The sequence below is a fragment of the Otolemur garnettii genome, unplaced genomic scaffold (assembly GCF_000181295.1).
Source record: "Otolemur garnettii isolate 467f Iridium unplaced genomic scaffold, OtoGar3 scaffold00096, whole genome shotgun sequence".
Classification (NCBI taxonomy): domain Eukaryota; kingdom Metazoa; phylum Chordata; class Mammalia; order Primates; family Galagidae; genus Otolemur; species Otolemur garnettii.
Genome location: NW_003852491.1, coordinates 6,263,843 through 6,273,833, shown reverse-complemented (window position 1 = coordinate 6,273,833; position 9,991 = coordinate 6,263,843). Strand labels below are relative to the sequence as shown.

The window sequence follows — 9,991 nt, the reverse complement described above, 5'->3', positions numbered from 1 at the left end:
AGTTGGAGGTTGCTGTGAGCATGATGCCATGGCACTCTACCCAGGGAGATAGCTTGAGGCTCCTGTCAAAAAAAATAAAAAAGAAAGAAAGAAATATAATATTGGCCAGTACAGGCAAGGTCCTTGCCTTGGGAGCTGACATTTTGTTGTGCACAAGTAGACAAAAGTCAATAAAACCCTTAACTAAAATGAGACAGTTTTCTTTATTATGTAAAAGGACATAGTAGATGTGTTAGACAGGGACTGGATGTGTGGTGGGCTGGGTAGGTATCTGAGCTGGAACCTACAGGAGCTAGGTTCTGCAAAGTTCAAGGGAGAGGAGAAAATGTTGCAGATAGAGGGGACAACAACTGCCTAAATCCCTAAGACTATATTGACCTGGGCAATTGGGCCATTAGGATGCAGAGATAGGAAGGTAAAGTGAGTGGCTATGAGGTTGGAGAGGTAGGCAGGGGCTACATTGTATAGGGCATTGTGGGTCATGGTATGTATGGTGTTTGGAGTTTGTTCTTGGCCAGGTGGGAGGAAGTGACAAGTCAGCAGAATCATCCATTCTATAGAGGAAGGTGTGGAAAGATGTTGAAGATGGGACTGGGCTATCCCCTTGGTGGGAAGGTCTGATGAGTTTCAGGGGTGGGATGTGGGGTGGTATGCAGTGAAGGAGGAGCTAGTGGGCACCTCTAATTCTTTAGCTATTCCAGCTGGGGTGGGGTAAGGGCATGGGCATTGGGACTGGGCTGTGACTCTCTGCTTCCCCCCAGTGTTCATCTCCAGTTACATGGTGTTGGCACCTGTGTTTGGCTACCTGGGTGACAGGTACAATCGGAAGTATCTCATGTGCGGGGGCATTGCCTTCTGGTCCTTGGTGACACTGGGGTCATCCTTCATCCCCAGAGAGGTGAGGTCTCAAACTGGCTCCTGCTAATGCCTGCCCCTATGCCCCTGTCTCTACCGCTGCTCTGAAATCATTTCAGATTAGGCCCTGGAGACCTCTGCAGTTTCCTTGGCCCATGCCATCTTATTCCTGCCCCCTCCACACACCTAATCTGCCCATCCATCCACTCCTTTTAGAACCTTTTATCCGTCATCCTGTCTTCCCCTGACCACTGATTCCTTCCATTTCCTACCTAGATACTTAAGCTTCTCTACCTGGACTGCCCCTCTCTTCCTCTTCACCTTCCCTATCAGGCTTTCAGAAAGGCCTTCTGGATCCCTTCCTCACCTGCCACTCACCCCTGGCACCCACTCCTCCATGACCCTGCTCTTTCCAAAGTCTGCAGCATTCTGATGCTAGATCTTGGGAAGCCTCCCGCACTATTGACCCACTTCTTCCTTCCTGAAACTCTTTTCTAATGTCTATGAGACCACACTCTTCTGCTTTCCCTTCTGCCTCCCTAGATGGTATTTCTTTGCTCCTTTGAAGTCTCCTCTGTCAGCTCACTCTGCCCCAGAACTCTGTCCTCAGCCCCAATGACTCTCCTTGGGTAATACACCTGTCCTTAGCTTCAGGTATCTTTGGTAGACAAATCATCCCCTACCTAAGATTATTATTCACCACCAGGGAGTCTTATTTAGACCTTTTATTATCCAGTCCTCACAATAGCTATGCAAATAAGTTGTTATCCTCCTTTTGCAGATGAGGAAACTGAGGCTCAGAGAGGTTAAGTTACTTTCCCAGAGTCACAGCTAGTCAGTGGTGGAGACTGCATTCAAGTTCAGGTCTGTCTGATTGTAAACCCAGGCCTTTCCACTATCCCTGCTGCCTCTCTGGAGCCAGCTGGTGAGGTAGCCTGCAAGGCAACTTCAGGGCAGGGCACTACCTGTCCCCTGTCTCCTTCCCCAGCGTTTCTGGCTGCTTCTCCTGACCCGGGGCCTAGTGGGGGTTGGAGAGGCCAGTTACTCCACTATCGCACCCACGCTCATTGCTGACCTCTTCGTGGCCGACCAGCGGAGTCGAATGCTCAGTGTGTTTTACTTCGCCATCCCGGTGGGCAGGTGAGGGAGCCTTCATCCTGGTGGGGCAGCACATGTGTCTGGCACAGGGGACTTGACTGACTGGTTGTCCCCTTTTTTTCCCTCCTCCCACAGTGGTCTGGGTTACATTGCAGGCTCCAAAGTGAAGGATGTGGCTGGAGACTGGCACTGGGCTCTGCGGGTAAGTCTGGTCATAGCCTGGGGAAACTCAGCAACAGTCCCAATCCTTTTTTCCTACCTTGGGACATCCCCTTTTGGAGGCAGTGCTCACCCTGTAAAGCCTGCAGGAAGCTGGCTAAGCTCACCATATGCTAGACAGAACTCTTGTGTGCAGGTGACGGAAGACCATTGTAAAACTGTAAGCCCTTACTACATTGGCTTCCTTCGTAGAAAGTCCCAGGGTGAGCTTCTGGTGAAGCTGGATCCAGGGCTACCACATCATCACAGGCACTTAATCATCCTCTTCCTAGCTTTACTTTCCTCTGTGTTAACTTCATTCGCAAGCCTGTGAAAGCTCCAAACAATTATCTTCCCATGTAGAAACTTCAGCACTTTGGCTCCTTGAGCTATAGTCCTGGGATGGTGTCCGATTAGATGAATGAGTCGTGTGCCTACTGTGGAATCAGTTAACTGAGGCTGGCATGGCTAACAGTACTCTCATTGGCCAAGTCTGGAATTGTTTGAACTATGTGGAGTGAGAGAAGTTGGGAGAGTGGTTTCCCAAAAGAAAATAAGGGTGCAGTTACCAGAGGAAGCAAATTTAGGCTTGCAAAAATAGGGTGGCCCCTAGTGCCCCCTCCAAATTACAAGTTCATCTTGTTATGTGGGTATTTGAGGTCTTGGAACCCAAGTAGTCTGTACACCCTCCTCCTCCCCCAGCCCTGGTGGATACGTCTGCCTGTCCTGAAGCCCATTCTCTTCCCCAGGTGACACCAGGTCTAGGAGTGGTAGCTGTTCTGTTGCTGTTCCTGGTAGTACGGGAGCCACCAAGGGGAGCTGTGGAGCGTCATTCAGATTCACCACCCCTGAGCCCCACCTCGTGGTGGGCAGATCTGAGGGCTCTGGCAAGAAAGTGAGTTTAGTTCCTTCTTAAATCACCATCTGAGGAACCTTGGGAGGTCCTGACATCTGAGATTTCAGTGGAGCATGTTTATTTTTTTCTTTTCTGTCAACTGGCCCACCCCAAGGCCAGGAATTCAGCTGGTCCCTTGTGGCAGCTCTTGAATTACAGGTCCAGGTCCCAGAAGCTGGGACAGTCTCCAGGTGGTCCCAGTGTTCTGACCTTACTAAAATAAGCTACACCCTCCTTTTCTTGGTGGGAACTGGGCATATGGTCCCCCTCCGGGTTATGTGCAGAGGCAGAGGGAAAGGCCTCCCGCCCCCTCAGGGTCACGTCGCTGGTGGCTTTCTATTTGCTGGTTCTATCTTCAAGTGCTGAGACACTGGGCAAGAAAAAGACAAACAAGCAGAAAAGAAGGGAGAAGTGAGGACCTCTCCTCCTCTCCTACCTGGACACTCACTGAGGTCTGACTTCCTCCCTCCCTGACTGTCTGCAGTCCGAGTTTTGTCCTTTCTTCCCTTGGCTTCACTGCTGTGGCCTTTGTCACGGGCTCCCTGGCCCTGTGGGCTCCTGCATTCCTGCTTCGTTCCCGTGTGGTCCTGGGAGAGACCCCACCCTGCCTCCCTGGAGACTCCTGTTCTTCCTCTGACAGGTACCCGGAGGGGGCTGGGCTGGGTGGCTTATGGGTAGCAAGGGTGGAGTGAAGAGGGTCCATGGTTCACACCCAGCAGGGAGTTCATATCCTGACTCCACAAGGTGCTGCTTCTCCCAGAGTCAGTTTCCTGGCCTGGGAAACATGCTGGGATAGTGCTTGCCTCTTGGGGCTGTGTGCACCAGGGGGTGCTGGGGAGGGCCGTCTTCTTCTATAGGCCATGGGGGCCAGCCCAGAGGGGGCATGCAGGCAGAGGGACTGGCCCCCATGCCCCTTCCCCGCCCTCTAGTCTCATCTTCGGGCTCATCACCTGCCTGACCGGGGTCCTGGGTGTGGGCCTGGGTGTGGAGATCAGCCGTCGCCTGCGCCGTACCAACCCCCGGGCAGATCCACTGGTCTGTGCTGCTGGCCTCTTGGGCTCCGCACCCTTCCTCTTCCTGTCCCTTGCCTGTGCCCGTGGTAGCATCGTGGCCACCTATGTGAGTAGCCAGAAGGTGACAAGAGGGGTGATCTGAGACCTGGGCGGAGAAACAATGCATCAGGCAGGACTGGGGTCAGCCAGCATGTGATTCCAAGCCCACTTCTGTGAAATGCCTGGTTTTGAATCATAGCTCTGGCCCTTTCCAGCTATGTGATGCTGGGCAACAACTTAACCTCTCTGTGCTCAGTTTTATCATCGGTAAGATGGCAGTAGTAGTAGCAACTGTCTCCCAGCAGTGTTGTGAGGATTAAGTGAATAGAGAGGCCTGGGACAGGTATGTCTACCATGTGTTAGGCCTTGCTGTGATGAGAGCCTGCCCTCTCTGTCCTCTAGATTTTCATTTTTATTGGAGAGACACTGCTGTCCATGAACTGGGCCATTGTGGCTGACATTCTGCTGGTGAGTAGCAGTAGGTGGCTCCATGGTTAGCCCAGAGGCTGACGGGAGCGGCTTAGGAGGCCTCACCTGCTCTTGGGTGTGGCTTCTACCCTCCTCCAAACACAGCTGCAGACTGTGTGTTCCAGCCCTAGAGAGGCCACAGCCCTGGACTTAGCTCTGACCTTGTCCCTAGTCATACGTCTAAACCCCAGCTTAGGCTGAGCCTTCACCTGGACCTTGCCCCCTTCCCTTGTCCCCTGAGACCCCACTGAGCTCCTGCTTCCCCTAGTATGTGGTGATCCCTACACGACGCTCCACTGCTGAAGCCTTCCAGATTGTGCTGTCCCACCTGCTAGGTGACGCTGGGAGCCCCTACCTCATTGGCCTGGTGAGCATTGTCCCTTGGCCTGCATGGGGTAAGGATTGGGGGACCTACCTTGGGCATTCCTGCCCCTGGCCGGTGGCCTGAGTCTGGCCAGATCAGAAGGTCCGGTCCATTTAAGGTGTCCATGATCCTTGTGCTCACTTTCTGTTCTCAGCTGAAGGGGAAGGATTTTGTTTCAGTAGATTTTACCAGTGAGGCCAAGAAGGACCTAACCCTGGTGGTCCAAACTGCCTTCCCTTCCCCAGGCTACATTTCCTTTCTCCCTGGAATTTGGGGTTTCCCTCTCCCCAGCCCCTCCCTGGGTCTCTAACTCTCCTGCCTCCTTCCTCCTGCAGATCTCTGATCGCCTCCGCCGGAGCTGGCCCCCTTCCTTCTTGTCCGAGTTCCGGGCCCTGCAGTTCTCGCTCATGCTATGCGCCTTTGTCGGGGCGCTGGGTGGCGCGGCCTTCCTGGGCACCGCCATCTTCATTGAGGGTGACCGCCGGCAGGCCCAGCTGCATGTACAGGGTCAGTTGGAGGCTGCCCCCCACCTAGCTTCTTGGTGCTGCCTGTCTGTCTGTCCATCTGTACACTTGAGGTCTCTCACTCCATAGTCCTCTCCTCATTCAGCTTCAGGTCTGACTGGGTCCATGGCCCTGGTACTCTCTGCTGCTGCCCTGTTTGTTTCCCACTGTTTGTCCCTGCTCTGGCTTTGTGTCATTCCATCCAGCCCCAGCTCTGCTCCTTCCCCTGCAGGTCTGCTGTCTGAGGCAGGGCCCACAGATGACCGGATAGTGGTACCCCAACGAGGTCGCTCCACCCGGGTCCCCGTGTCCAGTGTACTCATCTGAGAGGCCATCATGTACCTCTGTGTACGTCTTTCGCCAGTGGCTCAGGACCTGCCCCATGGGGTGCCTGGGGCTAAACCTCTGGCCCAGCCCAGCTTCCAGGAGGGACCCTGGGTCATGATCCAGCTCCCAGACACTACATGGGCAGCCTGGGGAGGAGGTGGGGGTCCAGGAGAGGCATCCCCTCCACAGGGGCAGCCCCAGGGGCTTGGTGCTATTTGTAAAGGAATAAAATTTGTAGCCAGACCTCAAGAGCCTGCTTGAGTCTTTCTCTGGGTGCTTGTAACCTCTGACCTCTGGATTGCAGGGGGTGTCCCATCTCCACCCATAGGGTTCCGGGGACTCTAGGTTCTCTTCTGTGGGGCTTTGGGTGAATCTCTGGCTTCTAGGTTGGGTGATTGAGAGGGTAGATTGCTGTCCTCTGAGTGAGCTGGCTCGGTGTGACCATGAGTCATGCCCATGCTTCCCCGGAACCTGGCCCTCTAGGCACACGGGTCTGGGGGTAGGCACAGCCCTCTGCACCTCAGAATTCCCACTACTGGCGCCTCCTGGTTTGCCACCTCCCTGGCCCACAGAGGTGGAGGCCACGGCTGCTGGCTGGCCTGCAAGGGTGTCTCCACTTCCCACTGCTTGAGTTGTCCCTTGTCCTGGAGGCCAACAGACCCTCTTAAGAGCCTGGGGGAGGCTCCTTAGGCCTCCTGCCCCCTCCCCAGTGGCTGGGTGGGGGTGGGAAGGGGCGGGTGCAGCCAGCTAAGGAGCCTGATGATTTCCTGCCCTCGCCCGGCGCTCACCACAGCTTCCTGCCACAGGCGGGCGGGCGTGGAGGGGAGGCGGGCGCCAGCAAGGGGCAGGTACGGCTGGGGCGTGGGGACCGTGTAGCGGGTGGCTAGAGTCCCGGGGCCTGGCCTGACTACCCTGGTACCAAAGGTCTCCCAGAGCCAGTGCTGACCCCCATTCAGCCCATCTAGGGAGGGGGTCCAGGGACCCCAAGGAGGGGCAGCTGCCTCCCCCCCAGCCCCTCAGTCTGTTGCCTTCCTGGACCGTGGACCCTGCTGGGCCTAGTCCTCACTCTACTGTGGCTCTGTCCTGGAGGGGCTGTGGGGTGCAGCCAGCCTGGTGCAAGCTCCCCTGCAGATGGAGGGAGCCGGCCTGGTCCCCTATGTTCTGGGCCTGCTGTTGCTGCCGTTCCTGGCCGTGCTGCTGCTGGCTCTCTGTGTGCGCTGCCGTGAGCTGCCAGGTGAGTAGGGAGCTGGTGGTGCACTCAGCACTGTCCCTGCCCATCCTCTCAGGGATGCAGAGCCCCCTGGGCTCTAGAAGCCTCTCACCACAGCACCCCCTTCTTGCCTCACCTGCCATCTTCTTCCCAGGCTCATATGACAGTGCCACCTCGGATAGGTGAGTTTGCCCTGCCTTCCTGTGGCTCCCTCTTGGCCCTATGGTAGGGTGAGGTTGGGGCCTCTCTTGGCCCCATACCTAAGCTGTGTCTGTCCTGCCAGTTTGTATCCAAGGAGCATCCTGATCAAACCAGCTCGTAAGTACATGGAAGGTCTCTCACCTTGGGTGCAGAGGAAAGGGTCCCCTGGTGTATGAGTGAGTGTGTACCTTTGTTTTACCTCCTTGGGATTGTCCACATGGCCTTGAACTGAGCTGGGCTGGGAGCAGATGGGATTCCCCCAGTTGTGTCCAGGGCACAGGGGCTTTCAGGCGTTAGTCTGCTCTTTGAGGCCTTGCTTAGGACAGGAGCAGGATGCCTGGAGTCCTTCCTTCAAGCTTGGTTCTATGTCCTCAGACACACTTGCTCCCTGGGCACCTGCCACTTCCTACCCACCTGTCACCTCCTACCCACCCCTGAGCCAGCCAGACCTGCTCCCCATCCCGTGAGTAGCCCCTGAACCCCTTTTCCTCCAGACCCCACTCCACCCCTCACCTCCAGTTGGGGGCCTTGTTCCCTTTTGCAACTCCTCTTGCCCCTGGAGCCCCACCCCAGTCATGACCCCTGACCTTTGACTCCCAGAAGATCCCCACAGCCCCCTGGGGGCTCCCACCGGATGCCATCTTCTCGGCAAGATTCGGATAGCGGTAAGTGTCCATGCAAAAAGGGTCTCCAGGTGGTGCCTGTGGCTCATTGGGTAGGGCACCAGCCCCATATACTGAGGGTGGCAGGTTCAAACCTGGTCCTGGCCAAATTGCAACAAAAAATAGCTGGGCATTGTGGCAGGCGCCTGTAGTCCCAGCTACTCGGGAGGCTGAGGCAAGAGAATCACATAAGCCCAGGAGTTGGAGGTTGCTGTGAGCTATGAGATGCCATGGCACTCTACTGAGGGCGATAAAGTGAGATTCTGTCTCTACAAAGAAAAAAAAAAGAGGGTCTCCATGGCTCGGCAGCTAGGGCGCAGGCCACATACACCAGAGCTAGTGGGTTCGAACCCAGCCCGGGCCTGCCAAACAACAATGGCAACTATAACCATAAAATGGCCAGGCATTGTGGTAGGTGCCTGTCGTCCCAACTACTTGGGAGGCTGAAGCAAGAGAAATGCTTAAGCTCAAGAATTTGAGGTTGCTGTGAGCTGTCATGCCATAGCACTCTACAGAGGGTGACATAGTGAGACTCTGTCTCAAAAAAAAAAAAGGGGTCTCTGAGGGCTGGGGCTGGGCAGAAAATGGGCTCTGCCTGAACTGACTCAGTCTCTCTCTTGCTCTCTCCCTAAAGCCAACAGTGTGGGAAACTACGAAAATGAAGGTGCGTCTGGGATCCTGGGTGCCCAGGCAGGGTGGGGAGCCTGGACCTGTCCCAGACTAGGTAACCCCTGTATTATTATCCCCAGACCATCGCTGTGAGGATGAAGATGAGAACGATGATGAAGATGACTATCTGGGCTACCTGTGAGTGGCCAGGTGGGTAGTGGGGGTGAGGCCCACCAGGGTCCTCGCTCACCTACATGTTACTTCCTTTCAGGAAGGTGCTTCCTGACAGCACCTCAGCTGCCAGCCCTGCTGCCCTGTCAGCCCCTGTGTCCAGCAACCCTGGCCTCCGAGACAGTGCCTTCTCTGGTGAGTAAGGCATTTCTGGTCCCCCGCTACCTTGTGTGATACGGGCTCCTCTTCACTCCCCTGTGATTTTGCTGATGATTGCTACCCTCCTTTTTTCTTGAATCTCTCCTGCAGGAACTCATATCCTTCAGATACTGGACTTCCTGCTCTATTCCTCTAATTTTCTTACTTTTTCACTCCTCTTTCCTATCTCTTTGTCTTTTCCTTTTACTAAGAGATTTCCTTGACTTGATTCTTCAGCCCTCTACTGAAATTTCATTTCTCCTGTTCAAAAGCTCTTTCTTGGTCTTCAGATATTCCTTTTTCATAGTCTCTTGTTCCTGTTTCATGGAGACAGTATCATCTTGTAAATCTCTAAGAATATTAGAGTCTATCTATGTGTGCGTATAAGTTTTCTTCTGCTTCCTGTATTATTTCAGTATCCTTTGAGTTGCTTTTCTTCTTTCATCCTATCTGGTTGCATCCTCTGGGCTTGCCTTAATGTCCTGGGAATTTTAATTTTTGGTTGTTGTTTCCTCTCTAAATATACTTGTCCTAGTTTTTCACTTCCATCCCCTCACTTCACTTGTCATTGAGATACCCAATTTGCCACCTCTCTCTTGAGAGAGGCTGGCTGTAGTGATAGTTCATTGAGGGCCTACTTCCTGCTTTACTAAGAGTTTTATGTGTATTAATTTATTAAACCTCATGATTCCATGCCAGGCTTGAGCTCCAGACTGTCTGGCCAAGTGCCTTTTTTCATGCTTGGATTCATCCATTTATTCCTTCACTTACTTACTGGGTGCCTCTACTTGGCTAATACCAGGGACCTAACAGTTAATGAGGCTGGCTGTAGTGATAGTTATTTGAGGGCCTACTTCCTGCTTCATGAAGAGTTTTATGTATATTAAACCTCATGGTTCCGTGCTGGGCACGCTGGCTCATGCCTGTAATCCTAGCACTCTGGAAGGCTGAGGTAGGTGGATTGCCTAAGCAAGAACAAGACCCCATCTCTAAAAATAGCTGGGCATTGTGGTGGGCACCTGTATTTCTAGCTACTTAGGAGGCTGAGGCAAGAGAATTGCTTGAGTCCAAGAATTTGGGGTTGCTGTGAGCTATGACACCATGGCAGTCTACCAAGGGTGACCAAGTGAGACTCTGTCTCAAAAAAAAAAATATCGGCTTGGCGCCTGTGGCTCAAGCG

General features: G+C 54.0%; 2 protein-coding genes and 1 non-coding gene across 4 annotated transcripts in view; all 3 read left to right on the top strand.

The window, feature by feature from the left end:
* Positions 1–6,005, top strand: part of SPNS1 (sphingolipid transporter 1 (putative)) — an 11,289-nt gene extending 5,284 nt beyond the window's left edge. For both annotated transcript variants that reach the window (XM_012808915.2, XM_003795755.2), the window contains exons 4-13: positions 762–898; positions 1,844–1,995; positions 2,089–2,155; positions 2,901–3,046; positions 3,531–3,686; positions 3,976–4,165; positions 4,501–4,566; positions 4,835–4,933; positions 5,266–5,437; positions 5,666–6,005. In XM_012808915.2, the coding sequence (XP_012664369.1) occupies positions 762–898; positions 1,844–1,995; positions 2,089–2,155; positions 2,901–3,046; positions 3,531–3,686; positions 3,976–4,165; positions 4,501–4,566; positions 4,835–4,933; positions 5,266–5,437; positions 5,666–5,760 (1,280 nt within the window). In that variant the 3' untranslated portion in view covers positions 5,761–6,005. The remainder of the gene's footprint in view (positions 1–761; positions 899–1,843; positions 1,996–2,088; positions 2,156–2,900; positions 3,047–3,530; positions 3,687–3,975; positions 4,166–4,500; positions 4,567–4,834; positions 4,934–5,265; positions 5,438–5,665) is intronic.
* Positions 3,277–3,419, top strand: LOC111727185. Its single transcript, XR_002774797.1, has one exon. It is a non-coding gene; the product is annotated as a small nucleolar RNA SNORA57 (small nucleolar RNA).
* A 626-nt stretch (positions 6,006–6,631) lies between the features above and the next one.
* The window catches only part of LAT (linker for activation of T cells), a 5,548-nt gene continuing 2,188 nt past the window's right edge, over positions 6,632–9,991 (top strand). Inside the window, exons 1-8 of the mRNA XM_023516721.1 lie at positions 6,632–6,994; positions 7,125–7,152; positions 7,254–7,288; positions 7,547–7,634; positions 7,775–7,836; positions 8,468–8,497; positions 8,583–8,640; positions 8,714–8,808. Of these exons, the coding sequence (XP_023372489.1) occupies positions 6,892–6,994; positions 7,125–7,152; positions 7,254–7,288; positions 7,547–7,634; positions 7,775–7,836; positions 8,468–8,497; positions 8,583–8,640; positions 8,714–8,808 (499 nt within the window). The 5' untranslated portion in view covers positions 6,632–6,891. The remainder of the gene's footprint in view (positions 6,995–7,124; positions 7,153–7,253; positions 7,289–7,546; positions 7,635–7,774; positions 7,837–8,467; positions 8,498–8,582; positions 8,641–8,713; positions 8,809–9,991) is intronic.